Source organism: Chenopodium album, chromosome 26 (genome assembly GCF_948465745.1).
Source record: "Chenopodium album chromosome 26, dcCheAlbu1.1, whole genome shotgun sequence".
Classification (NCBI taxonomy): Eukaryota; Viridiplantae; Streptophyta; class Magnoliopsida; order Caryophyllales; family Amaranthaceae; genus Chenopodium; species Chenopodium album.
Genome location: NC_137859.1, coordinates 36,269,132 through 36,295,478, shown reverse-complemented (window position 1 = coordinate 36,295,478; position 26,347 = coordinate 36,269,132). Strand labels below are relative to the sequence as shown.

Genomic DNA, 26,347 nt, shown 5'->3' with positions numbered 1-26,347 from the left:
GTATTTGCCAGTATGAAAGACTTTATCGTAGGATTAATTTTGACACCCTGATATCACAGTTATCGTATTTCTGCTTTTGATACTCTCCGTTGCTCAAATATGGGGTTCAGCAGCTAGCTGGGTATTCTGCATTCATATACCGAAACAGAAAAAAGATTCAATGGCATGGAAACTTAGGAGCTGATAGGAAACTCGAACATCATTTTTAAGGTAACTTATACAAGCAAAATTAGCATTATCTACAAACTTTACAATGGTTGCTGAATAGATAACTAACACCAAAATTGGAAAAAAATGCACATTTATCAATCCCCCGATAGCCAGACAACAAATTACACAGCTACTTAAACCAATTCACTTGCATTAAACATCAAACTAGACGCCACAACTGCACAAAAACATGAAACTAAATCTCCTTAATAATTCAACAATGAATACTTCACTCTCAAAACAATCTTCCCTTTCTCAATACCCAGTTTTCCACCCGTTACCAACCAATGACCAGGAAGATCTTCTGGGCCCTTCGTCATTTCTGACATGTCTACAAATTTCACCAACTTGTTGCCGTTGACACTTTCTGATGAGCCTGAACTAGACACACCAGAAGTGCTTTCTGAACCACCCGTTTTCTTGGGTTTCTCTGCTGGAGAATGATCCCACAATGACCTCCTTATAGTGCATTCTGGAAGCCTAGAGTAAAGGAGTTTCATGTACAAGACATTTCTTGATCCAAAATCCCACACTCCGAGCTGAGCTCCTGTGACAATGTGGACTCCAGAAAGCTCTCCAGCAAAAGTCTCAGGGCTCTCAATGGGAGCAGTACTCACATGAGAAAAGTTTTTCCATTTCACAGGTTCAAACCACCGACTATCTTGTTCCTCAGGTCCACGCCATTTGGGTGCACCAATTGCTACATGAGAGTCCCAATATGGAACCATGATTTTTGGGAGAGATGCCAGGTGCTGAAGATGAATACATAATCGGTTCTGCTTGGCTCCATCTAAAAATAATCTTAGTCCGGTTACAGGTTTACGCCCTACAGAAACCTGCATATACGAGATACAAAGACATGAGATGCAAACACAAAAACACAACAGAAAGCACTGGATACATTGAGTAGGCCAGTTTAAACTGGACAATTATTTCCAAACAAACTCCTCTTCTCCAAACAATATTTGGGTAGAGAGGAAATGCAACTTTTAGCTGTGATTCTATGAACCAGATCTAATGCTTGGAAAATAACAGTGTTCTCGTTATTTGTAGGACAATAATCAGTGGCGGATGCAAGCCATATTTGTGGGGTCCCTTGACCCCACTTGAGCTTGATACAAAAGAATTTTTGCTTATAAAATTATTTTTTTTACTATAAAAAGTACTTGTATTTATATCAAATGACCCCATTAAAATATATTAAATGTATTTTGACCCTGTTAAATATTTTTTCTGGATCCACCTCTAACAATAAGAAACTTCGGGCAAAACTATCTCCTTTCAATGGATAAATAATTCTCAGTTTTCAGCCCCTTAACTCTTCATCTCTCTCTAATTTAGATCTGTGTGACATTTCTTCAATCCTCAATGCACAATAATAAGTTTCTAACCCCATAATAAACCCCCTTCATCCGCCAATATAATTAACGTCGTGGAATTAAAGGCTAACTAACTCATCCAATGAAGCGACCCATGTGTTGAGAGGAGATCAAGACTACTTGCCAAGTAAGAGATGATAAATTTAGTTTTAAAAAGAACTAGAAGGAAAGTGTACAAGATATCGGCAAAAAGATAAATTATAAAACTATATAAAGATATAAATCCGTGTTATAAAACCGGCTTCTATTGTCAAGTTAAAAAAATTAGGTCTGGAACATAAAATTTTGATATTATGGACCCATCAAACAGGTTACATCAAATTGAACTTGAATAAAATGTCTTCCATGATCCAGGAAAGACTCAATGAAATCATTAGCCACCGGCCAGTTCCAACATTTCCAAGGTTAAGGAAGAAGCAACACAGGCAAATAGTAGTCTTGATATATATATCTAGGCAAGCATATAAATATGCAGAAACATGTAAGTGAATGCAAAGTTACCTGCTCTTGGCTAACATAAAGCTTCTGCCCCATTAAACTAAACTGCAAAGATGGACACACAGGTTCCTTTCGTTGATGACCGGGATGTCTATCGTGCATAGGGGCCCATACCCGAGGTACTTGAAACTCCAAGAAATATCTTAACTCCTCAATCGGAGGCTTGTCTGCAAATACAGTTAATTACATGAAAAATCTTGTAAACTGAAAAACCTAATTATTATATGTTCATGCTGAAACAGACTTCATCGAATACGGTGACAGCTTACATTCCAGATAGAGATTAATTGCTCGGCTGAGGTGTTCTTTTCTTGCTAAATCTTTAATCAGATCAGTTATCGGGACAAAGGTCATCTCAATGATGTCTGGAGAAGAATGCACAGTCATAAGCCATTGTTTGTGACTTTGCTCCAGATCATCACCTCCCCTCCGCCTAAAAATGACAGTGATATCCTGCATGACCAGTTGCACGAAGGAATTAGGATGTAACAAAATAGAGTATAAAAATCATGTCAGCACTCACAAAGACAAAATAAAGAACAAGGGAATTTTCAAATAGTACCCTGTGGACCGTACATCCCTACATTTCAGAAATACACCAAGTACCTATTAAGTAAATTTTAAGTCCCAAATTAAGGAGATAAAGCTACTCAAAATCACAATTTTTATTTACATTAAAAATTTGGCCCCAATGTAGCATTATTGTCTCAATTGTGATACTAAATCTCAGCCCAGGTAAAAATTCCTATGGAAAATAAAGAAATAATAATAGTAAAGGAACGTCATGCTAATTTCCAGAGTAAGCTTCATATGTTCCACAAACACATGGATTTCATTATAAGTAAGCATTGAAGTCCTTACTTCTTTTCCATTAAGAGATGGAACATTTGCCGGTTGCGGATATATTCCTTGGCTGTTGAACAAGCTTGAATCTCCAACCTGTAACAACAATCGGAAGAAATCAAGCATGAGAACTGAGTCAAAATATGAAGCTCACGCTAATGGAGACAACCAATAGAAGAAACATTCTGAGACTAGCCTTATCCTTTACTCTAATTGGACCTGAACTTGTACGAGGATCGGTTTGCATAAACCTCTGGTTTCCAATCTCTTGAACATAATTCTTCATTTCCATGGCAGATAAAGGTGATGATTGATGCTGTTTAACATATATTACGTCTTTACCACCGATGGTAATGGATGTAATAACATGTGTCCCAAAGTTTTCAATAAAACTGGTGGAAATAAAAAAAAATAAAAATAAATGAATAAAATAAAAAAAAAGTCATTATAAGCAATAAGTGGCATCACAAATATAAAGTAATACAACCCTGTCAATTGTTTAAAACACCACAGGAGTTCAGTGAACACTCATACCTAGCTAATGAAGGTGGATCCCATGAAGTAGGGATAGCCCTGATGACATTCTCCTGTAGAACCAATGAAGACTTAGCAAGCTGAAATTTGGCAAGTGGGATGACAAACCCTTCCACTGATAAGGATTTAGTGGATGTTGCATCAATGTGCTTCGAACCAGTAAAATTAAATGCAGAATTGAAACTTCCAAGAGGAATGTCAGCCATTAGCTCAGCTTTTTTATTAAAGTGCTTCACCATCTGATGCAAAAGCCATGAGAGATGAATTAGAATGACAAAACAAGTACATTGAGATAACATGCTGCAAGCTGACAGGGGTGAAAAGGGGAACTCTCTGAAGAGCCAAACAGGGGAAACTTGTAAATGTAAATCTTTTTTTTTTCTTAAGAAATTCCCTACAGTTATAGGTATCTAGTAACAAAACTACCACTCCCAATACAATAGATTCCAAGAATCAAGGCTTCCAAGTAGAAAGTAGACAAGTCACAAACAAAGAAGATAAAGGTTTCATATAATCGTATACTATGTATTTTGATGTGACCCTAATATGGTCCAGATAACCAAAGATACAATCAGATCAGCTACAGGTAGCAATGCAATCTTTCATGATCATTATCTAATGCCTTTAACTTAACAGTCAACCCAACACGACAATTTTTCAAACATTTAACTGATTCTGAGTCAAGTCATCCTTTTCTTGACACCCTTGTAGACCAACATTACACCCCTTACTAAAAGTTCAGTCAACTTTAATCTTGTCATCAAGCATTCATAATATTTGCTCGACAATTCACATTTAAATTCAGTAAGTTTCATATGCATGGAACTCCAAAGCCAATGAATGTAACTTGATGGCATTTAGCAGAACTTTCCATGGTTGAGCAATCACTTCCCGTGTATCTGCAACAAACTACCACTTCTCATACTACAAAGGATTGCATAAGAATCAATTTTCTCTTAGATACATAAATATCATCCCTCACAAGCGTTACCTAGGTGTAAGACACCCTCCAGCTTCCACTTCCCATTCCAATTCTTACCCCTTCGAGATGTCCTTCAGCTTCCTTAAATAGCCAAAGAGGAACAGTGAATCTCCTGAATGTTACTGATCAAGCACTGCAAGGAGGCTTATAGTAAGCAGGAGATGCAAGATGAACTTTTCCTAGATGAAGATCCACTTTACAAGTATCCCACTCTTCAGCATCTGAACAAAAGAAGTTTTCCAGTCTCTCAAATTTCAGCCTTTGTTGATTGAAGTTCTAATGTCCAAAACTTCTTACAGGACTAACCATGAGTAGCATAAACTCTACATGCACAATGAAGCAGTATGAATTACCATCCCACTTCAAGCAAATGCACCGTCTTATAAGCTCAATTTATACTTCCATTTACAACGAACAACTGAGCTTGCGAGTTGCCTAACTCAATCATCTAACCCTTAGCTCAGGAATGAAAACACCAATAACAAATATTCCAACGACAACAGATGTTCGTTGAACTAGAAAACGCAAAACGGAGACTGGATAGGATCCAACCTCTCAAGCCATACATAAAAATTATTATAATAAACTTTCTAAACCAAAACAGCAATAGCCTTTGTTGTTCGATAATAATGGCACAAAATTATAGGTAAAACCCAAAATCCACATAAATGCTCTCTAATTAAGGTTACAGCTAAAATACAAATTGATAAATAAACCATATAAAAGATGCATCTTAACACCTATAATACAACAATCATCACCAGAACAATAAAATTTGTAAAATTTCAGATAATAAGAAAATTAAAACCAGTTTAGATGATCAACACTAATTATTTGCAATAACAACCAAATCCCACAAACCACAACAAGAAAAACACACACACTATGGATGTCAGCTCGCTTAGTTGGTAAAAGACTTGCCCAAGACCTAGGATCAAATCCCGTCCCCACCTCGGCCTTTCCGGCTCCATTTTTATAAGAATAACAAAAAGAACAAACATCTAAAATCGACTCTAATTGAAAGAGGAGATATTATAGAGCATTACCTCATCATAAGAGCAAACACTAAAACTCTCCCGACCTTCGTGGAAGTGTTCAGTTTTGATAGACCTAGGAACATTAGGGATAATCATATGATTCGACAACCTTAAATCCCAAGTGGGTTCTTCATCAATTTGGAGAATCCTAGACCCAGCAATTCCTTTGCAATACAACAACCTTGTATCAAAGTTCAAATCAAAACCTCTTCCTAAAGCTTCAATTGCATTAATAGCAGTATGCAAAGCTGCTTCATTTCCATCCATTTAAGCTAAAACCCAAAACCCCAAAAAAATTAAAATTAAAAAAAAATAAGATGAAATCTGTCAAATTTAAAGGAAACCCAGAAAAATTAAAGGGTCATATTGAATACCCAAAACCCTAATTAATTAGGGATTTTTTTAGAAACCCAGAAATTGGTAAGAAAATAAAAGGAAAATTAGGTCCCAATCTCAAAACTTCAATTGGGTAATTGGTGCAGAAATTTCCTACGAAATTCATGACCAAATTCAAAGTAAACCCAGTTTCAATTTCCAAGTAAAGAAGCTTTATAGTTGACCATCTACAAAATAAAAGAAGACATTTCTCAAGAATGATACGGAGGAATTTCGATGAAAACTTGCTCAATATCTGTTTCTCACTAATCTAGATCTTGAATCCCAATTCATTTGAAGCAAGTTTCTTTCTTTCTTTTTGTTTTGGTTTGTTTGTTTGTTAGTTTTCTCTCTCTAAAATCTGGAAGAAGCTGCGCGGTGAAGTGTTTCTCTCTCCACGATTGTTGTTAAAATTAAAGATTGACTTGTCTAGTCTACTAAACTACCACTACAACGACTGACTGACTGACTCAGTATTACTGTTACATTTTACTAACTTGTCCTAAACTCCCAACTCCTAAGATATCACCCCCTAGCTCCCATGTCCCTTTTGTCTTGTCATATCGTGTTACGTTTGTGTTTACCGTTGTATTTACTAATATGTCCTAAAATAACATAAATATCTCATTTTACGTGGCTAATAATGTCAATTACGAGCTCAATTCAGACACGTAAAACGAGGCATTTGCGGTTTTTTTTATCAATTTAGAGCTCAATTTGGAAGTTTACGAGCTAAAATGACTCCTACTAGGCTACTACTTTACCTGAGCAATTTTCGTGGCAAAAAGAATAGTAACACACAAGTCAGTATATATTTTGACACGCAAAACAAGACACGTTATTTTTTTTTCAATTTCGAGCCCAATTTGGTTCCTTATGATCAAAACTAACCCACTAAAACTTTAAGGGAATAAATTTCGACATGCAGTTCAAGGAAAAAATTTAATAGCTAACCACTAATAGAACCCTTACGAAAACCATTATATGGTAGCAAAATATATATTTTTGTGTCATGGTAGTAAAATAAAATAAAATTTTAGGTAGTTAGATGTTGGAGTAATAATACTTGTAATGCAATTGGAGTGTTGCTAAGTGAGTGTTGTTACCCTTTAGCGACGTTGTATGCACGAAGCTAGCGAGAGATCTATAGGTCGCAAGGCAAGTAAAGCTACGCCAGGTCGAGCTAGCGTTAGAGCTATAGCTCACATGGCATATGAGCTACGGCAAGTCCGAGCTAGAGCTCGTGTTCGAGTTAGCGATAGCTCGGATGGTCGCTTTGCTTGTGGTAGATGCTAGCTATAGCTCGCGTACCAACGAGCGATAGCTCGCTACTCTTGTTGCTTGCGGTAGGGTCGATCGATAGCTCGCTCGTCAAGAGCTCGGCCGCTTGTGGGCTTAGCGAGGATGCCTTGTTTGCTTCATTTATATCCTTTCTTTGTACACATATATATATACTCTACTAAACCCTCAAATTGAGATATACAATTTTGTTATCTCTAAACCCTAAACACAAAAACACAAACCTACCCTTTGAGATCCGAACAGTTCTTGAGTAATTCCAATCTTCGGGTTCGGGTACACGAATTTCGCTTCTAATGCATTATATTCTGTTCCGCAACACAACTGTGTTATTGATATCTTCAATCAAGTATTTCCCTTTCATCTTCATTATTTTGTTATTGGAATTAGCATGTATTTTTACCAACATTAGCAATTATCAAATTGGTGCTTTTAGTATTTTATAAGTTGGGAATAACCAAATTTGTTCAAAATATTTAGCTATGAAGCTTAAGTCGATGGTTGAAGTGTGGAATATGAATGCGGCATAAACCCTCTTCATACTTATTGGCTCTTGATACCATGTTAAAGTAACTCAATCGAATGTTGAACCTCGTGGTTAAAGCCAAGAATCAGTTTATATACTTTATCACATTATTGTTTTAGTTGTAGCAAGTGCCTCGAGATTTGTCCAAGGTCAGCTTTTTGAGTTTAGTATTTCTCATGACTTATGTAGACTTACATGAAATCCAAAAAGAAATTTATTTTTCTTTTACAATAGGATGAATCAAACAATATTTTTTTTCACTGCTATAAGAATTTGATATGCAACAACAATTGTAACTTTGCTAAGGATATTTTTATAAGCAAATAGAGTAACCTTCATTGACATAATATTACTCCATAATATAAGCTGATTCTTCAACCCCCCTTATGCAAATAAATACAGCAAATAATTACCAAAAGAAAGAATCCATGACTACCATCACTTTTATTGTGGTTTGTACTCGATTTGGAAGTCATAAGGGTGTGAGGTGTAACTTTCAGCAGATCACCGTCAGGGGGAAGAGATAGGGAAATTCCCGACAATGAGCTACGTGAGAGTCTCGAGCCTCACACTTGGGATTCAGAGGCCGTTTATTCGTAAAGTTATAAACTGATAACATAACACAGTGGACCAAGTAAAGCCAGTGTCCTTACTGCAGCATTGCAACATGGTGACTTAATTAGAGGACTCCTAACAAATGATTTAAAACCTTCCACGTAACATACTTCGTATTAGGCTTACAGATTGTACTCTAGTTAATCCACAACGACCACAAGGATTGATCACACATACTTCGAGTCTCTGAGACCATATAAACATGTTTAACGAGATGCACCAAAACTGAAACAAGCTACATCAAAGGATATATACGTGTATAAATCATCTCATTACGGCACTACTCCACATCCATCACTCTATATGAATCTTGCCGAGCAACAAAGTGATCAAGCCATATATATTTTCTTTACAATGAAGTGAACGTTGGTGTAATATTGACAACTTGTGTATTTCCTTTTATTTCTGAACATGAACATGTTCCCCCTCTAACATGCTATCTCTTTCAATAATTCTTATCCTGAGCTAATCATCAAGTTTTCCAACTAATCAAAAGATATTACACAAAAAAAAGAGGAAGAGAAGAAAATAACCGTCTATTGAATGTTTCAACACAAAATTTTACCCGATTTTCTTTATTGCAAGTTCTTTGTCCTCCTTGTAGCAGCAAAAAGTTGGCGAATAAAAGAGAATTTCCCCCTAGCACGTGCTGAGAACTCGGTAATGGCACCATTACTTGTTGAAGCAGCCTGATTGGCCTCTGATTCTGGCAAGCACGGCTGTGGAGGAGGTGCTGGTGGTTGGAGTGTAAAGAGATATTGATTTAACATGCGGATAATCTGACTGAAGCTAGGCCGTAAGTTAGGGTCTTCGACCCAACATGACTGTATGATGAATGCAAGTTCTGGGGCTACATCATCTGGAATTTTTGGTCTCTCTTGCTGCATTGAAAATAAGACAAGAAAAATTCTCAGAAACTTTTACATTAAAAGACATGTATTATAGTTATATGGAATTATACGGATACTACTAGGGGCTAGGGCATTTAGCTTTTAACAAAGTCCAACCCGAACTTTGTAAAACACTGAATAAAGGTCCTCTTTGGACTATTAACATACTCCCTTGAACCCTCAATAATCTTCCTGCGTTTTTGCTTGTCTCAATAAACATTGTATCTCCATCATATCAAGCAATCAACCTTCCTCTCACAACTCCCAACATTTACTCATACTACATTCCCTCGTACTACTTTTTCTCTACACTTTCAAAATTTTAGGAGTATATTTCACAATTTCTTATTCTTAATTATCATTCAATAACAACACATTCTTTTTAAGATCATACATAATCTTGTAAGAAAACGATATAGAAATTTGAGTTAAATGAAGAGAACTTCAGCAACCTCCAAGTATGATCAACCCTATGTAAAGTACATACACAATTACAACCACCTAGTATGGATCCATTTATTGAGAAGGTGAAGAGAGGTCCAAATGGATGTAGCCTTCCTAATCCTTATCCGGATAAACGTAACATATAATAATCTAGATCAACATAATATTTGAAGGCATATTGCTCTATATTGGAAATTTGGAACGATTGCAAACTAAAAGCATTCTGGATACGGTTCAGTTTTGATTTACAGAGACTAAGGCTGTGCATTGATCTGCACATGTGCACCAGACTAATTTAGATAATGTAGGAAGTAGGAGCTATGCTCAAAATTTCTTCAAAAAAAATAAACCAAGCTCAAAAAACATAGAAGGTTTGCTAGTACTAATACTAAAAGGGTGTCCCAGTTCCAAGTTAGCTTCCTACTTTCGGCAAGATCTTTCAAAAGTCAGAACACTCACTTCAAACTCTTCACTTTTCTGCCTAGTTTATCTTTGTGGCTTTGTGCCCTCAAGCAAAGTTGACTTACAATAGGGAGGGAGAGAGTAGTTAGGAAACAGGTTTAAACAACGGGACTACAAGAAGCAAATAAAAGAAAGCGTCCATGAAAACATAAGGTGCAAAGAATTAAAAAGAAGAATCATTATATGCTGTGCACAATGACACCTAGCAACAGCAGAAAGATATTAACTCTACACACCTTAAATGCTGCAGCATATGCAGCTTGTAAATTGGACATTCCTTCAAAAGGCATGCGATTAGTCAACAACTCCCACAGGACAATTCCAAAACTGTACACATCTACCCTGTTGTTGTAATGCTTCTTTTCTCCTTGGCGTAAAGTGACTGTGCTGTACAACTGCAAGAACAAACCAGGATGCATATACAAGGTTATCATAGACTACAGAAGGAAACTAAGACAATGTTCTGGCCTGATTTAAAGCCTATAGTATCTTCAACAACTTATAAACTTTTGTCTGTTCCAGGAATATGAAAATTGCATTTCTTTAGAAAATATCCTAAGGACTAAAAGACCGAGGCGTTATGTTTAGATAAGTTCAAACATGTTATAGGAAAAACTAGCTTTGATAAGGGCTAAGCTAACAACTAAGAAAGTTAGGATAAGCTCAAACTCAAATCAGGAAAATTAAGCTCAGATAAGGGATAGAATGTTCAGATAAGGGTTCTCATGTAAAAAGAAGGAAAAACAAACCAGGAAATACATCCACAACAATCCATATTCTCTAAATGTAAACGGAAGCTACTTTGTGGATCTATATGTAATATCATGGTGCATATGATTTACCAAAAGGATAAAAGAAAGCATGGAATCAACATAATCTAGCAAATTACATACTAGGTCTACAAGACAGTACATCACAGAGCATTAGCCACAACTAATAAACATTAATCCTAAATTATGCCAGACCATGGCATCCTTTGGTTGTAAAATTGAGTAAATGGGAATAAGAAGAGAAAGTACCTAAGAGAGGATATAGTAGTCTCTTGGTCAATCAACTGTTTTAAACAATCTATACAGCAATGAAATTTCTTGCACTGGACTATTCATGGTTCCACTCTATCACTAATTAAGAACTAAAGTACTAAAAGAATATAATCTAGCTAGAATCTCTTTTATATGACTATTCTGTTGACTTCAATTAAGGAGCTTAAACCTTAAGTGATATGTCAGCAAGACATGCCTATAAAACTGAGGATCATCTCACATCGCCAATATAAAGTATACAATTTTGAGGAAAACATGGCAATTATTTATGGGGATTCAAGATAGGGAAAGGCAACCAACTACCATGATTCCCTTATCTTTTATTAGGCTAATTTAATCATTCACTTTACCCCTTCAATTCCACCACTTTCTTCTACCATGATTCTCACACCCCCAAGCAGTCATCCTAACTCTTCTACACCCAACCAACTTAACTACCAATATGACCACCCCAATACACCATAACACCACCATCTAATGCCGGAATTGTTAAGCTCTGCCAGAACCACCCCAAACACCGAAAAAGTGACCGACAACAAAAACCACCCTAATCCCTGGCAATGGCGGATGCAAGCCTTTTGAGTGGGGTCCCTTGACCCCACTTGAGCATGAAAAAATAAGATCTTTTTCTTGTGAAATTATTTTTTTACTATAAAAATTACTTGTATTTTTAGGAAATGACCCCATTAAAATATACCGAATGTATTTTGACCCCGCTAAATATTTTTTCTAGATCCACCACTAACCCCCGGTGTCGCCGCACCCTTCAAAAACACTCACCCACTTATATAAAAATTAATAAAAAAAAAATCAAATATACCCAATCCACCACTAACCCACCACCCAACCACCTACAAAATCACCACCCACCACTGAAAACCTACCCCACCCACAGAATACACATCCAGCTCACGCGAAACCAGCGTTCCACCACCATCCAACCCTAACAATTTCACCAAACCACTTCAAAAAAAACCCTAACCATGCCAGAAAAACCCTAATACAACAAAAATAACTCCAAACATTTAAAAATCACACCACTTACTCTAAAATCAACCCTTAAGCCTTAACATCAAGAAATTCCATCAAACATAATACTTCATTCGTTCCCCTTATATTGCAACATGGGGAGGGGGCACTGATTATAAGAAGAGGAGAGAGATAGAGAGGAATAAAGATAGGAACCATTTGATACGGATAGAGAAAGAGAAAACATGTGCAAATGAGGAAATGTTGCAATATTTGTGAAATTTCCTAAAATGGTAATTGTTGCAATATGTGTGAAACAGAGGAAGTAGATCTAAGAGAAAGAGGAGAGAGAGAGAAAGTGGGTGTAGTGACGTATACAGGGAGAGGGGTGTTGGCCTCGGTGCGGCAGTAGAGGGAGGAGGGCAACGATAGAGGAATGGCACTAGTAGTGGTGGAAAATAAAGGTGGTGGTGGTTGTAGATGGAAGGATAGATATACATGGTTTCCCTTTACTATTTTTTTTTATTAATAATAAAAAGACAAATAGGAAAACCTAGGAGAAATAAAGGAGTTGCTTTCCTTTCTCCTTCTTTCCTTTACCCTTTTAAAAACCAAACACCCTATGCCTAGACATGTTGTAGCCCTCTTCCTATAATAATTTGCATTGAGTTCAAGGTGCAAAAATACGGCCGCATTGTTTCAGTACAGCCGTATTATAAAGAATTTTCAATTGATCAATCCAAAATCATCCGGTTCAATAAAAGGAGCAATAAAAACCCGCGATCTCATCTGAATCAAATGATTCAACATATCAAACGTTACATCTCGTGTTTCACTCAAAAATTACTTGCTTTTTTAGAATAGAGCGAAAGTTTCCTCATGTCTCCCCAATAAAGGCTCTATGCCTCTAACAGCCTAACAGCACTTATAGGTTACAACTATTGTAAGATTCTAAAAAGAATTTGTAATCAAATACGAATTTCGACAATCACGTCACGGTCCACAATCAATGCATCAACTCTATTCCCGCCAAGTAAGGCCGTTCTAGGGATCATGACCAAAACCGTATTTTCGAACCATATTTGAGATCATCCAACAAAATTCAATTTACTGCACAAAAAAATAAATAAAAACTAAAACCTACCTCAGGAGCCATCCAGCGATACGTCCCAGTTTCTGCAGTCATCATCTCAGTCAGAGTTTCTTCTCTCGCAAGACCAAAATCTGCTAGCTTCACAGACTTGTGATTGGCAGTAAGCAGCAAATTATCTGCAAACAGCGTAACAATAGACAATCGATATAGTCTCCACAATGAACAAAAAGTCGTCACCATTAATAACATAAGTAAGCAAATAAATCAAGAAAAAGAGTTATTTGCATTACAACCTGAAAGGCTGAAATGATTAAAATATATGTAGTTTATACATTCAGAAACACACTTGGCAACAGAAAATGAGAGCAAAAGCAGCAAAACTTCATCATACAGTTGTAAAACAAGTAGAATAAAGTGAGAAATAAAATTAAAAGATCTAGTTTTAATGCTTCAATCTCATTACATCCCAAGTCTACCAAACAAGGTTATATGGACAAAGAAAAAAATACAGATGGTAGTTGATATTTAGTTCACTTCCTAATATATCAGTATGTAAAATAGTCTACAAACAAAGGATAGTCCTGGCAATACCAGGCTTTAAATCTCTGTGTATGATTCCATTTGCGTGCAGACAGTCCATTGCACGAGCAATGTCAAGTGCATAACTCAACACCACATCTAGCTCTAGCTGATTTGGACGAAGACTGTTCAAGTACTTCCGCAATGATAGGCCTGGTAACAATTCTGTAACTATAACCATCAATGGGTCTTTGCAAGCTCCGATAAACTGCAATGAAAAAGAATGACTATGTGTATGACATGCTTGAAGTAGATTTCCAAACCAGAAAATTACAGCTAAAATACAAGCTTCTAAGCTGCAACAGATTGAAGGAATAGGGAGGTTTGAAGTAGAAAAAGGGACACAAATCAAATATTAAAGACCTGCCTTGACGAGGTTCTCATGTTTAACTCTAGACATCATGTTAACCTCCCGTATAAAGCGACTTTCAAGCAAAGCCCTCTCGTCGGTAGTACTCCCACGGTTAAGAACTTTAATAGCCACAATTCTGTCACCATATCTGCATTAAGGCAAATGAAGCATAAATTACTACACCAATAACTCATAGTACATACCAAAGCAATGCCCATATGGTGCTACACAAAGGCCCTCAACAACAAGAGTCACATAGGATAATCTTATAAAATACTACACCGAAAATTTATCAACAAGACATCATTTACCATGTCAAATGTAAGACTTAAAGACTGAAATTCAGTGTATCATAATGTTTTAAGCTTCATCAGCATCATTAACTAAGTGCACTATGAAGATCATAGGAATACTTCGGTGCATTATACTCCGCAATATTTGTAGCTTCCTACCCCCCTTTCCCCTTTCTTACACAAAATAAAAAATGCTCAAACTTTACAACTATGCTATTCTTTCATACCCCAATTCGAAATACAATTGCAATAGGGGAAAGATGGCATACATCCGGAACTAATCTCAGGCGAGCTTTACTATTATATGAAGTAAATAGGGTTCATCAAATCTCTCCCCATCCCCCTCCCCTCTAAAACAGAAACATGGTTACACTTTACAACTACACTATTCTTTCATACCCCAATCTAAAATACTAACAGACAACAGTAATAGGGGTAAGACGGTATACATCTAGACCTCACCAGACCTAATCTCAAGCCTGTTAGACCTCAACAGAATTGCTGTTCTTGTTACAGTCTAATTAGCATGATGACAGCATACAAACTACTCTTAAGCCCTCTTCAAAAAAAAATTTAACTGTTTTATTGGCCCAAGTCAAACTAAAGGAAAACCAAAATTCAGCATATACAGAAATCAGCAATTACTTAGCCAAGTAAAGAAATATAACAACAAACAAACATAAATACAAAATTAACATAGCCTTAAACATAAACACTCTAAATTAAGCAACTTTGAAACACAATTAACAATATGATCACAAAAAAGGGAATAATTAACAACACAAAATCATAAAAATAACAATTCCATATTTTTTTTTTCTTTTGGTTAAATTAATCTGACCTGCCTTCATAAACCTTGCCATGAGCTCCTTCCCCAACTTTGGACCCAATAAACAACAACCTCGGGTCAACCAGAAGACTCTCATCAAGTGACCCGGTGATCGACCCGTTTGTAGAATTCGGGTTGTTTGACCCACCATCATTCTCTTCTCTTCCAAAACTCATACTCTTTAATTAATTTTCTCAAATAATCCCTGAATGCCTCATTTCAAAAAAAAAAAAAAAAATCCCAGAAAAACCCAAAAAAATCAAACTAATTTTTTATAAATAAACCTTTTAATGTTGCATCAAAAGAAGAATCTGGGGTTTATCAACCCCATAAAAACCCAAACTTTCTCTCTCTTATGAATAGTCAAATGTTGAATTTTTTTGGAAATTACCAAAATAACAAACAAACAAACAACCCCTTAATACTACTATTACTATTCTTTTTCTTGAAAGTTCTTGATTGAACTTGAAGTTTCTGAGTACCCGAAAATGGAAGCAAAATTGTGGGGAGGAAAAAGGGTAGCGAAAAGAACAGAGAAACTTACACTTGAAGCAACAAAAAAAAGATTAAAAATGAAAAAGAGGGGTTGAAATTTTAGTGGGATTGTTATAGAAAAAATTTAAAAGCAAAGTTTGAATCTTTTATTAGTAAATTAAAAAAAAAAAAATTAATCTTTGTTGAGCTAATTTTAGCTGAAATGAAGATTAAATGAACCCTAATTCTGAATTTTTGTGGGGTGTTTGAATTGCAGAGTAATTTTACTTTCTCTCTCTAAGCACTAATTTTCTCTCTCTAAAAGTGAAAATGGAAGTTCCGGGGAAGATATTCGCAGGAATTTGTTCCGGTCAGTATTTTGTTTTTTTTATTTAATTATTATTTTATTTGAAAAAAGTGAGAGGTAAAAAATTTGATTTGATTTTTTAAAATAAAATGAGAAAGAGAAAAAGGAGATATGAAAATACATGTGTCGAATAAGACGTGCACACGTGGAGAGCATATGAAGTGATTCATGTTTTTTTTAATAAAGAAAAATCTTGATGTCCTTAGTTTAGTATTGGGAGCTCAATCACTCTCCAAATAATTTTGCTTGGCTTGGCTTGCTCTTTGCTTGGAATTTGTAAGTAGGCCACCAGCACAATGGAGGGGTTAAGGGCATAATTGGATTACATGGAGTACTTTATCTATTCCAAATTAGATAATATGTTGTTTCTTTATTATTTATATCAACTAGTTCAAATCCCGTGCAATGCACGGTGGTGATTAATTTTTTTAAAGAGTTATTATTGTATTGAATTTTGTAAAAAAAATTATACTCATATTATTAATTCAAAAGTAAATATAAAAATATATTAGTTGGGTTTATATGGAGAGTTATTATTGTTAAGAATTTTAAGTGGAAGAAAGATATTTTTCATTATTATAAAATGATTTCCTTACCGAATCTTCGTAAAATGGAAAGTAAAATAGGCGGGAAAATTGTTAATGACATTGTGACAAGTGTCATTTTAGGTTCGCTTTTAGTATAGGTTAATTGATGCATAAGGGCATGTTCACATTTACTGAACTAAGCTGAACTGAACTGAAATGACTTAACTGAACTGATTGGAGCTGAACTGAACTGAACTGTGAATTGAGCTGAAATGAATATTTTATGAGAGAGGGAAATTAGGAGCTAAACTGAACTGAACTGATTAGAGCTGAACTGAACTGAACTGAAGTTAAGTTAAGTAAATGTGAACAGGCCCTAAATTCAACTATAAATACTCTAGTTATTAGTAATATAATGGAAAAAATCATTACAATGATCTCAAGTTTGCCCAATTTAATTTGAATAATCTCAACTTTTCGCTTGTTTTACTATAATCCCAACTTTTACCTCTATTTTCATCTAACAATTTCAAATCGGTCAACAAAAGTCAACCACATGTTATTGTAGGATACTTAACACGTGTCAACATGAGAATGGTCCAAAAAATTAACACAAAAAAAATCAATAGCAAAATAATTAAATAACCCCTTGTCCACCCCCTTACCTTGACTCAACCTTAACAGCCCCCCCCCCCCCCGCCCCACCGTTGAAACCACCCTCCTTCCACAGCCACTTGATCAAAACACACCCCAACCACACCCCCTGAATGATCCTAAAATCAAACCACTCTCAAACCCCCCCCCCCTATTTGAGGCTATTTCCCCCACCCGAAACTAGGGGTGTAAATGAGCCGAGCCGAGCCGAGCCGAGTATTATCTTGTTCTGTTCAAGTTCATTTAACTTAGGGCGAGTTCGAGTACGATCCCGAGCTTTCAAGCGAGCTCAAAAATCTGTTCAAGCTCGGCTCATTTAGTACAATATATGCTCACGAACGGCTCATGAACAACTCATTTATTAAACACCTAGATAAATGAGTACGTAGATAAACGAACAAGCTTAATAATAAACGAGCTTTTATAACAAACTTTGTACTTTTGACATTTGAAAATCTGAAAAAGTAACATAATAATTAAACCTTAATTATAAACTTAAGAGCTATAACTTAACAATTGTGAATAAATCAATAATTTGTGAACATAAATAAACAAGTAGTTCGTGAACATAAATAAACAAGTAGTTCGTGAACATAAATACAAGAATTGTTCATGAACTTATTTGAACGAGCATATTTATGTTAGTGTTCAAGCTCAATTATTAAACGAGCCTCAAAATATGTTTAATCTCGGCTCATTTATTAAATAAACGAACATGAACGAGCTTCAACCGAGCTCGAGCCCGAGTAGTTTATTGATCGGCTTAGTTCATTTACACCCCTATCTGAAACCTTTCTCCCACCCCTTGAAAGTCCAATCGAAACCTTTTCCCCCACCCCTCTAAACTTGTGTTTAGTGGTGGAGGACCACCAGATTTGGGGGTGGGGAAGGGAGAGAGAAAGAAAGCATGGAAGGGGGTGGTTTAGTTTGGGAGCTGGAAGAGGGAGGGGTGGTTTCCAGTTGGGCAGGGGAGTGGAGGAGGGAAAATGGCTAGGGCTGGGAAGGGGGTATTTTTTTGGTGGGGCTAGGAATGAGAGGTGTTTATCGGGTTTTTTAAAATTAGATGTTTGCTTCCAATTTTTAGACCAATAAATATTCGACACATTGCATTTTTTTTTCTAAAAAAATTAACCATTTCAATAGGTTGTCGGATTTTGGGACTAAAGAAAGAAAACGCAGGTGAAAGTTGATATCTAAGCATATAATCAAAAGTTGATATTTATGCATGATAATCAAAAGGCTTTTCAAAGTAAATTGGGAAAAGTTGGAATTATTAAAATAAATTTATGTTAATAAGTAGATAATTTGATATACACATTAAGGGCATGATCTCTTACGTTGAAATTCAGTTCAGTTCAGCTCAATTCAGTTCAGTTCCTAATTTCATTCTCTTATAAAATATTCATTTCAGTTCAGTGCAGTTCAGTTCAACTGCGTTCAGTTCAGTTCAGTTTAGCTGAGTTCAGTTCAGTTCAGTTCAGTTCAGCTGAGTTTAGTCAATGAAAACAGGCTCTAAGTGAGAAAATCTTCAGAAGATCAAATGACTGTGATTTTTCTTATCTATAAATAAAAAAAGTTAGTGAAGTCAAATTTGCAAAAGTGTAAAAAATCAAAATGTTTAATTTTAAACGAAGGACATATCAATATATAATAATTGTTGAGTCTTCATATTCAAATTTATGAGTACAATAATTAAATTAATAACAATTTGGGCCATCGTTCTCTTCTATCAACGACTCAACACTTAGGCTTTTAATAAATATTTAAAAAAAAAAAAAACTCGTTTTATCATCATAAGACTACTTTGTAGGTGATTAAGTTGGGCCAAGGGTTGAGAAACTGAGTACATTAGTTATAAGCTATTAGTGTACTTAGCTAGATTATTTGAGGCATATAGCCTACCTATTTACGTGGGTCATATATTTGCAATGACTCACAAAAGTGGTCCTATGATAATAAGGTGATCTTACAAATATATTTCTATATGTGTCATAGGCCATAGCACATATTGTCCCGGTGTTAAACATTCATAAAATTAATTTGCCAAGAGAGATTACCACTAGGACATATCAAACATATAGACATCTAAGGCAAATATATGATGTAGTATATATGTAGGAATATAACACAGATTGTGAGAGCGAAACTATGATTTTGACCTAAAATTAAGTGTCAATAAAATCATAGCCTCATACAATTATATCATATTGAAATGTTGAGAATCCGACATGCATACTAAAAAGGTAACGAATGATCTAGATAAATTAACTTAGGATTGTATTTTATTGGAAGTCTACGATGGCCGGCAAAGTGGCAAGAGATCGATCAGTTTGTTGTTCACACATTCATTTCATGAGATAGGCCATATTATTTGTTGGATAATATAATTAATTGTTGAGTATATATTATAGTGGATACAAAATGTATACAAATAGTAATCGTGGAACAAAGTGGAAAGACTAGAAAATAGTATCAGCCCATCATACATGATACTTGGTATCTCAGCACCATGAATATTTTATAAGCTCATTTGAGAAATCCCTAATTAAATAATTAACTTACCCATGTATTAAATTGTGACTTGTTAGTAGTTATAAATTTATAACAATAATGCCCATTTAAAAGAACTTTTGCTATATTTTATACAATTAAATTGATCTGGTAAGAAGCCCCATTAAGCAATTAACAATGATTATGCCCAATCCTTATAAGTTGTTATATAAAATGGATTGCATTACATTAATATATAGATCATAATCATGGCTTTGAAATATAAAGGCTACCGAACTATTGTAGTTGAGTTGCATTACATTAATATAACCACTAGATAAGTATCAAACTTATAGATTTAAAAAAGTATTGAAAAAGTTTGAATATATTAATACTACTCCTTTCAATTTTAAGTTATAGTGGACAATAACCCTATTGTCCCTATATATATGACTCAGTAATGTAAAGAGAAGTATCCTAACTAATCCTCAATCTACTTCGTGTTCCAAATTTTACGAGCCAAACATTAGAACGAACGGTAACAATATCTCCATCTCTAAACATCCTACTCAATTCACTTGATGTGTAATAAGCTAAAATTATTTTGTGACTAAAACTAAATATTACCAATTAAAACTAAAATTAAAGTTATTAATTATAACTTATTATTATTAATCAAAGCTGATTTTTATTTTCTGAGGGTACTTATAAAACCAATTTTTACCAATAAATAAATAAGGAGTTAGAAAACCTTATTTTAATAGGCATGCTTGACTACTTTAGTGGAAACTCACTTGTACTAAATTATGTTTTTTGGTAACAATTGGAGACCAACAATCACTAAATTTTGGTTGGCACTAATAAAGCAATATTTTGATACTAAATAGATTTCAATTAAGCACAATATTTTGCCTAATGTTTAGGACTACTGGTGTTCTGTTGAGCTCGATTTGTTGTCTGTCAAAGCTTGTGTGTTCTCTGTTCTTCCGCTCATTTCCCGAGATCAATAGAATATGGAAAATAAAGCCAAAAATGGTATCCTACAACATGTTTGAAGGCAAATAGTTGGATTTTCAAATCGGCTGTTTTTTGTAAGGAGGATCTTTAACAAAATTTTGTAGTGTTTGTAACATTAGAGCTAATAGGGCTTCTTTGTATAGTTCACCGAACTTATTCCATAGTTCGTAATTCTTATTTTCATTTGTTAAGCATATGTCAAAAAAAAAAAAAATTAAAAAAAAAAACACATTCACTAGAATCATCAAGTACTCTCATTATTTACATGAGGCTAAGCAAAAAGTGATTACTAACTCCATATCTCTACTTTTTCCTGTTTTTCGCACAAGTACATCTACAAAAGTACTTAGAGTAGAATGTTGTTGGAAGATTAATTCAAGTTGTTGAGATCTTGAAAAATGTACACACTTGAGAGAAATATGAAGATTAATTAGTTTTGTTGGTCAACTTAATATTTTGAAGACCAAAATTGGTCAAAATAAGTTGTCTAAGATGTCAAATAATATAGAAATCTTGGTATGGTACTGACTTTTGAGAAATATGTAGCGTAATTTGTCAATGACATTGTACCTTACGCGTTTATACCCCATTAGTTTATAAGCTATAAATTGTTAAAGTAAACTATTGAGTACATCATTTTCTAATAGTCGTTAAACTTGTTTATAAAAACTAAACTAATCCCTATAACTTACTTATATTATAACTACCAATACCATTTGCCCATTGGTTTCCTTTGATACTACATTAAGAACAATCTTATTTCATTTGGTAAACACTTTAAAGAGTGCTTGGTAAAGCCAATTGCAATTGGTAAGTTGGCCAAGTTTTTTTAAAAAAAAGATAGTTGAAAGACTATGCTTCACACGATGGAGTAAACAATAGTCGATATCTTAGTCTATAATGAGTATAAAATTATGAGAGTGAGGATTAGCTCAAGTGTTTAGAGCTCCCCATCTGGTTCCAGTTTATCTTGAAATCGATTCTCATATTTCATCCGTCCTTGTGGCTCTCTAAACATCCAAAAAAAAAAAAAAAAAAGACCATAAAATAATTATTAGTCGGTTTAAATGATTTAAAGGGCTATGAATCATTTTCAATAATTCCTATTCGACTTTGATTTCTTGACAAGTAAAACCCTTTTAGAAGTTTAGTGAGTCATATTACTTTCAATAATTTTCTTCTTTTTGCATGTAATAGCAAATTAAAGGCCGACATATAAATTATAAAACAACCTTTTTTTAAAGAGTAATAATCTAAATTATCCCTTTATGAATAATATTGCATTTTAGATTGCATTATGGAGATAAAAGGAAAATTATATTTTATATTTTAAGCCTTTAGACCAACTTAACTCTTTAGATTGAGTTTGTTCACTTATCATATCATCATCATACAATAAGCTTATTATTAACAACAGATAAACTTGGATCAAAGATTTATGTATTGGGATCATGAGAACCACTATTAATACAATTACAGAGTCGGGTTGTTTATGCACTTGTCAAATTGTGAAACGGAAGGAAATAAGAACCAGTTTGTAAATACAAACCTCTCCTTTTGTAATTTCCATCCACAATAAGAGTTTTGTCCACAAACTTGTACTCGTAATTATCAACAATAAGAGTTTTTGTACTCGTAAAACAAACCTCTAATCTACATGAACCTATTGTTGTTATTGTCCTATCATCGTGAATCGAGTTGCCTCCATATTGCCTTTAATTATAAACATATACGTGGCAAAAGAGAAATCATAATTATCATCCAAAAACAATAATAAGAGAGACGTTATAATCTAGTAGATGACATGTCTGAAACAATGTCTCTTTGTGTGGCAAAAGTCGTCCAATTCTTTGATGTGGATTTATGATATGACAATTATACTTATTATATACCTCAAGGAAAACGTGGGACATTACTAGTTTGTTTATTTGTGCTTAAAAGCAAAAAAAAAAAAAAAAAAAAAAAAAAAAAAAAAAAAAGAATAAAAATTGTGTACCTCCTCAACGTGTGTCCCGTTTCTTCTTGTACCAAACACTAACGAAGAGAATGAGAGAGCACTTGTTGAAAGTCAATATATAAATATATATATACACATTTTTTTTTTTTTAATAAATATAAGAGAATATATGGTTACAACTTACAATAGTACGTCAAATTATTATTATTATTATTATTATTATTATTATTATTATTATTATTATTATTATATATGTACTTATTTAATGATACTTCATAAGTTTATAAGTTTATAATGATACACTAAATTATTATAATAGTGTTAATTAGCAGATTTTCTCTACTTTCTTTCAGTGGATCATGGTTCTCATATGTATATAGTATATGTGCCATATGTTAGGGTGTCCATTCGATTTTCGGTTTAGATTTAGCCCAAATTTAATCCGATTCGAAATATAATTCGGTTTTCAATTATCAAATCCAACCCGATCTGAATTCCTAACCAAATTCAATTCGATCCAATCCGAATTGTAATTTGGTTATATGGATCCAATCCAAAATTCCAAATTAAAAATACATTGCAAATCTTTTGGGCCTAATGCGATTATGAAAATAAAAATGCAATTATAAAAATCTATAATATTATTAAAACTCAAAGGGACAACATGGTATTGCCAACATGAATTCTAGGTGCTCGTCAAAAAAAAAAAAAAACATGAATTCTACGTGTCATTAATTACTCTTTGCCCACACCTCTTATATCGATGTATAATTTAAGAGTCATTTTTATAACTTCTCACCACATCACTCCAAACTCTCAATCCTCAATTTATGTTAACTTTACTTTTTTGAAAAAAAAAAAAAAACATTTTAATTCCATAATAACTTCCTATTCTATAACTTCCGCTAAGCAAATTCAATAACTTCCACAATCATATTACAAAAATAAATTAATAATATCATAGTAATAAAAAACATTAACATATACGATTAATATATTCCGTACTTTAGCATTGATACGCCCTAGTATTGTATTAAATGTACAATTTTCTATAAAAACTCTTCTTAGGCATAACCTCCTTATGTACAATTTTCTATAATAGTAATTATTTTAGTTTACTTGAAAAACTCTTCATAAGCGTAACATCTCTATTTAATTTCCGTCTTTAATAATATCATGTAACTACTCAGCAAATTACACGATAATCTACCATCTAATTTGTTTTTAAACTTTGAAGCGCAAAAAAAAAAAAAAAAATTAATAAACACGCATCGATTCAAAATTATCGTCTGAATAAAAAACTAGTTTATGTTACCCATTAGTGCAAATAAAATTATCTACCATTTAACACATTATAATTACTTGTCAAAAAAAAAATTATAATTTTTTTTTTTTCTACTCTTTCGAATTCATAATACTCCTTTATCTCATTTTGTTTAGTCATGGCCTTGAGTTGAGTTATCAAACTTGATCGGACCGATTCGTAAAAATATGATTCAGATTTTGCCTTGCATGACCCAATCCAAACTAACCTCACCGAATCCGTCCCGAACATCTGAATTAACACCTCGCTTCAGTTTTTACAGTTTATAGTCTCTATGTCGTTTATATAAGGTACACCTAAATATAGTCACACAATTACACTTATTTTGTTTCATTGTTTTTGGGCCTCTCGATTTATTCATGTAGACGTTTAGACCATAATAAAAGAGCCCAATAAGCCTGGAAATCCCTCTTTGATTGTGCTGGATTGTTAAGGTCTTATTGTTTAACCCATTTGTTTTCCTTCCATTAAACGAACTACTTATGAAATAAGTTTTCCAGAAACTTCATGACTTCATGAGCTTAGTAAAGATTATACACAAAAAAGAACTCAATAATCAGTATGATTAAAAATTGATAGATATTATAGGATTACGATAATATTTGCCGCAGAGCTAGGATATATTTGCATATTTTAGTGATATAGTTTATATTCTTATCGTACTAGGTTTCCTAACAAGATTAGGACTAGTATTGTAACACTATATATATTGATCAATGATATCACTCCAATTTGAAAAATATATATATTGTAACACTATTGTTGCATGTACTGCTTAACTTAAAGACGGTTGTAGGCACGAAAAATTTATATAAGTGCCACATCGGATATTATACGGGTCAAAAGTCAAATTGTTGACTTATTGGTTATTTGACTGTTAACTTAAATTATTTAATTTGGGTGAAATATATTAAATTAGCCCACTTAATATAATTTAATTTAATAGGTTCATTTTGAGAGTTAAAACTCAACAAATGGGTTAAGCTATAATAGATGGGTCATGATTACCAAGTCAAAAGCCCAATACAAATATAACCCTAGCCCTAGAAGTCACACCCTCTATAAATAGAGCTCTTTTTATTTCATTGGAAAGAAAAACAAAAAAGGAAAACCTAGAGAGAAAAACTTAGAGTAAACAAGGAGATCAAAATACAGAGAAAACCTCTCAAACACTCTAAACCTCTCATCAAATACTCTAAACCTCTCCGAAGAAAGTCTCTCAAAACCTAGAAGAACAACAAGCATTCGACGTGCCGTTCTACTCTAGAAGATCACCCGTGGAAGAGATCAAGCCTCGACGGCCCTCAACACGAAGGAAAGAAGGAATTCAAATCATCAAGAACACCAGTTCAACCTCCACATCAAATAGTCATCGATCGAGATCAAGCCTCGTCGACCCTCAATCAAGAGTACAAGTCAAAAGTCTACATCAACAACAAGTCAAAGGTCTACATCAACATAAGTTACAGTTCTGCATCAGATCTTCGATTGAGATCAAGCCTTGTCGGCCCTCGTTCAAGAATCAAGTCAATTTGTGAATTACGTCAAAGTCAAAGTAGAGATCGAATCAGAGGAGCAAATTAGAGATTGTACCCAAAATCATCAAATTAATAAAATTAACACTTTGTTACATTTGTTTTGAATCTATATTTTGCAGATTTAAAATTTGTGTTTACAACGGTCAAATTTGACTTTCGACAAAACTTTAAAAAATCGATATGAAAAAGCAAGGAATGTATGAAAAACAAGTTCTATTGAACATTCAGGTGTACGAAATGAAAGGTATACCAATGTATGGTACGTGCTAATTTCTATTTTCGACAATTTATTGAAGTATGTCTCTTCTATATCTATCATTCTATCATGGATTACTTGTATTAGTTTGTGGTACAAAAATCTTGTTTTAAGGCAATTCACAGATAAACTTGCATCTTTTTGTACATGTAAGTATCAAAATAGCCAATTGGTACATAAACTCAAATAATATCAACTTCAAATAAATGCAAATTTCTATACTCAAAAATAAATGCAAGAGATGGTACACTCCCTTACTCTGCTAGGAAAGCAATAATTTGAAGAAGGCGGTATTTGCCTGTACAAAATGTTAGTAGTAAAATTTGTTGTATAATCAATCATTCAACTCTATGAAAGCCATTGTTATTATTTCGCCTTCCCGGCCTTTCGATAGCTGAGACCGTCTCAGCAATTAATCTCCTCCAAAATAATTGCACCCCAAAAAAGATTAATTCATATTTACTTGATTTCCCATATTAACCCAAAAATCC

The 26,347-nt window shown here is 34.1% G+C and overlaps 2 protein-coding genes across 5 annotated transcripts; both read right to left on the bottom strand.

The window, feature by feature from the left end:
- Nucleotides 1-181: 181 nt before the first annotated feature.
- On the bottom strand, nucleotides 182-6,273 carry LOC145617867 (MACPF domain-containing protein CAD1-like). The gene is made up of 7 exons (XM_081672622.1): nucleotides 5,493-6,273; nucleotides 3,465-3,703; nucleotides 3,127-3,322; nucleotides 2,949-3,026; nucleotides 2,357-2,540; nucleotides 2,091-2,254; nucleotides 182-1,046 (listed from the first exon to the last, which is right to left on the bottom strand). Exons 1-7 carry the CDS (start codon nucleotides 5,748-5,750, stop codon nucleotides 417-419), a joined length of 1,749 nt encoding a protein of 582 aa, XP_081528748.1. The 5' UTR covers nucleotides 5,751-6,273; the 3' UTR covers nucleotides 182-416.
- Nucleotides 6,274-8,536: 2,263 nt separating this feature from the next.
- On the bottom strand, nucleotides 8,537-16,131 carry LOC145616399 (serine/threonine-protein kinase STY13-like). Of its 4 annotated transcripts, none has more exons than XM_081671110.1 (6): nucleotides 15,265-15,402; nucleotides 14,142-14,278; nucleotides 13,791-13,986; nucleotides 13,251-13,375; nucleotides 10,331-10,489; nucleotides 8,537-9,179 (listed from the first exon to the last, which is right to left on the bottom strand). In XM_081671110.1, the coding sequence occupies exons 2-6, from the start codon at nucleotides 14,160-14,162 to the stop codon at nucleotides 8,874-8,876; spliced, it is 807 nt and encodes a 268-aa protein (XP_081527236.1). In that variant the 5' UTR covers nucleotides 14,163-14,278; nucleotides 15,265-15,402; the 3' UTR covers nucleotides 8,537-8,873. The 4 variants fall into 4 exon arrangements, with proteins under 4 accessions (XP_081527236.1, XP_081527237.1, XP_081527235.1 ...); XM_081671111.1 differs by having other exon boundaries at nucleotides 15,269-15,396; XM_081671109.1 differs by having other exon boundaries at nucleotides 14,146-14,278; nucleotides 15,269-15,396.
- Nucleotides 16,132-26,347: the final 10,216 nt, after the last annotated feature.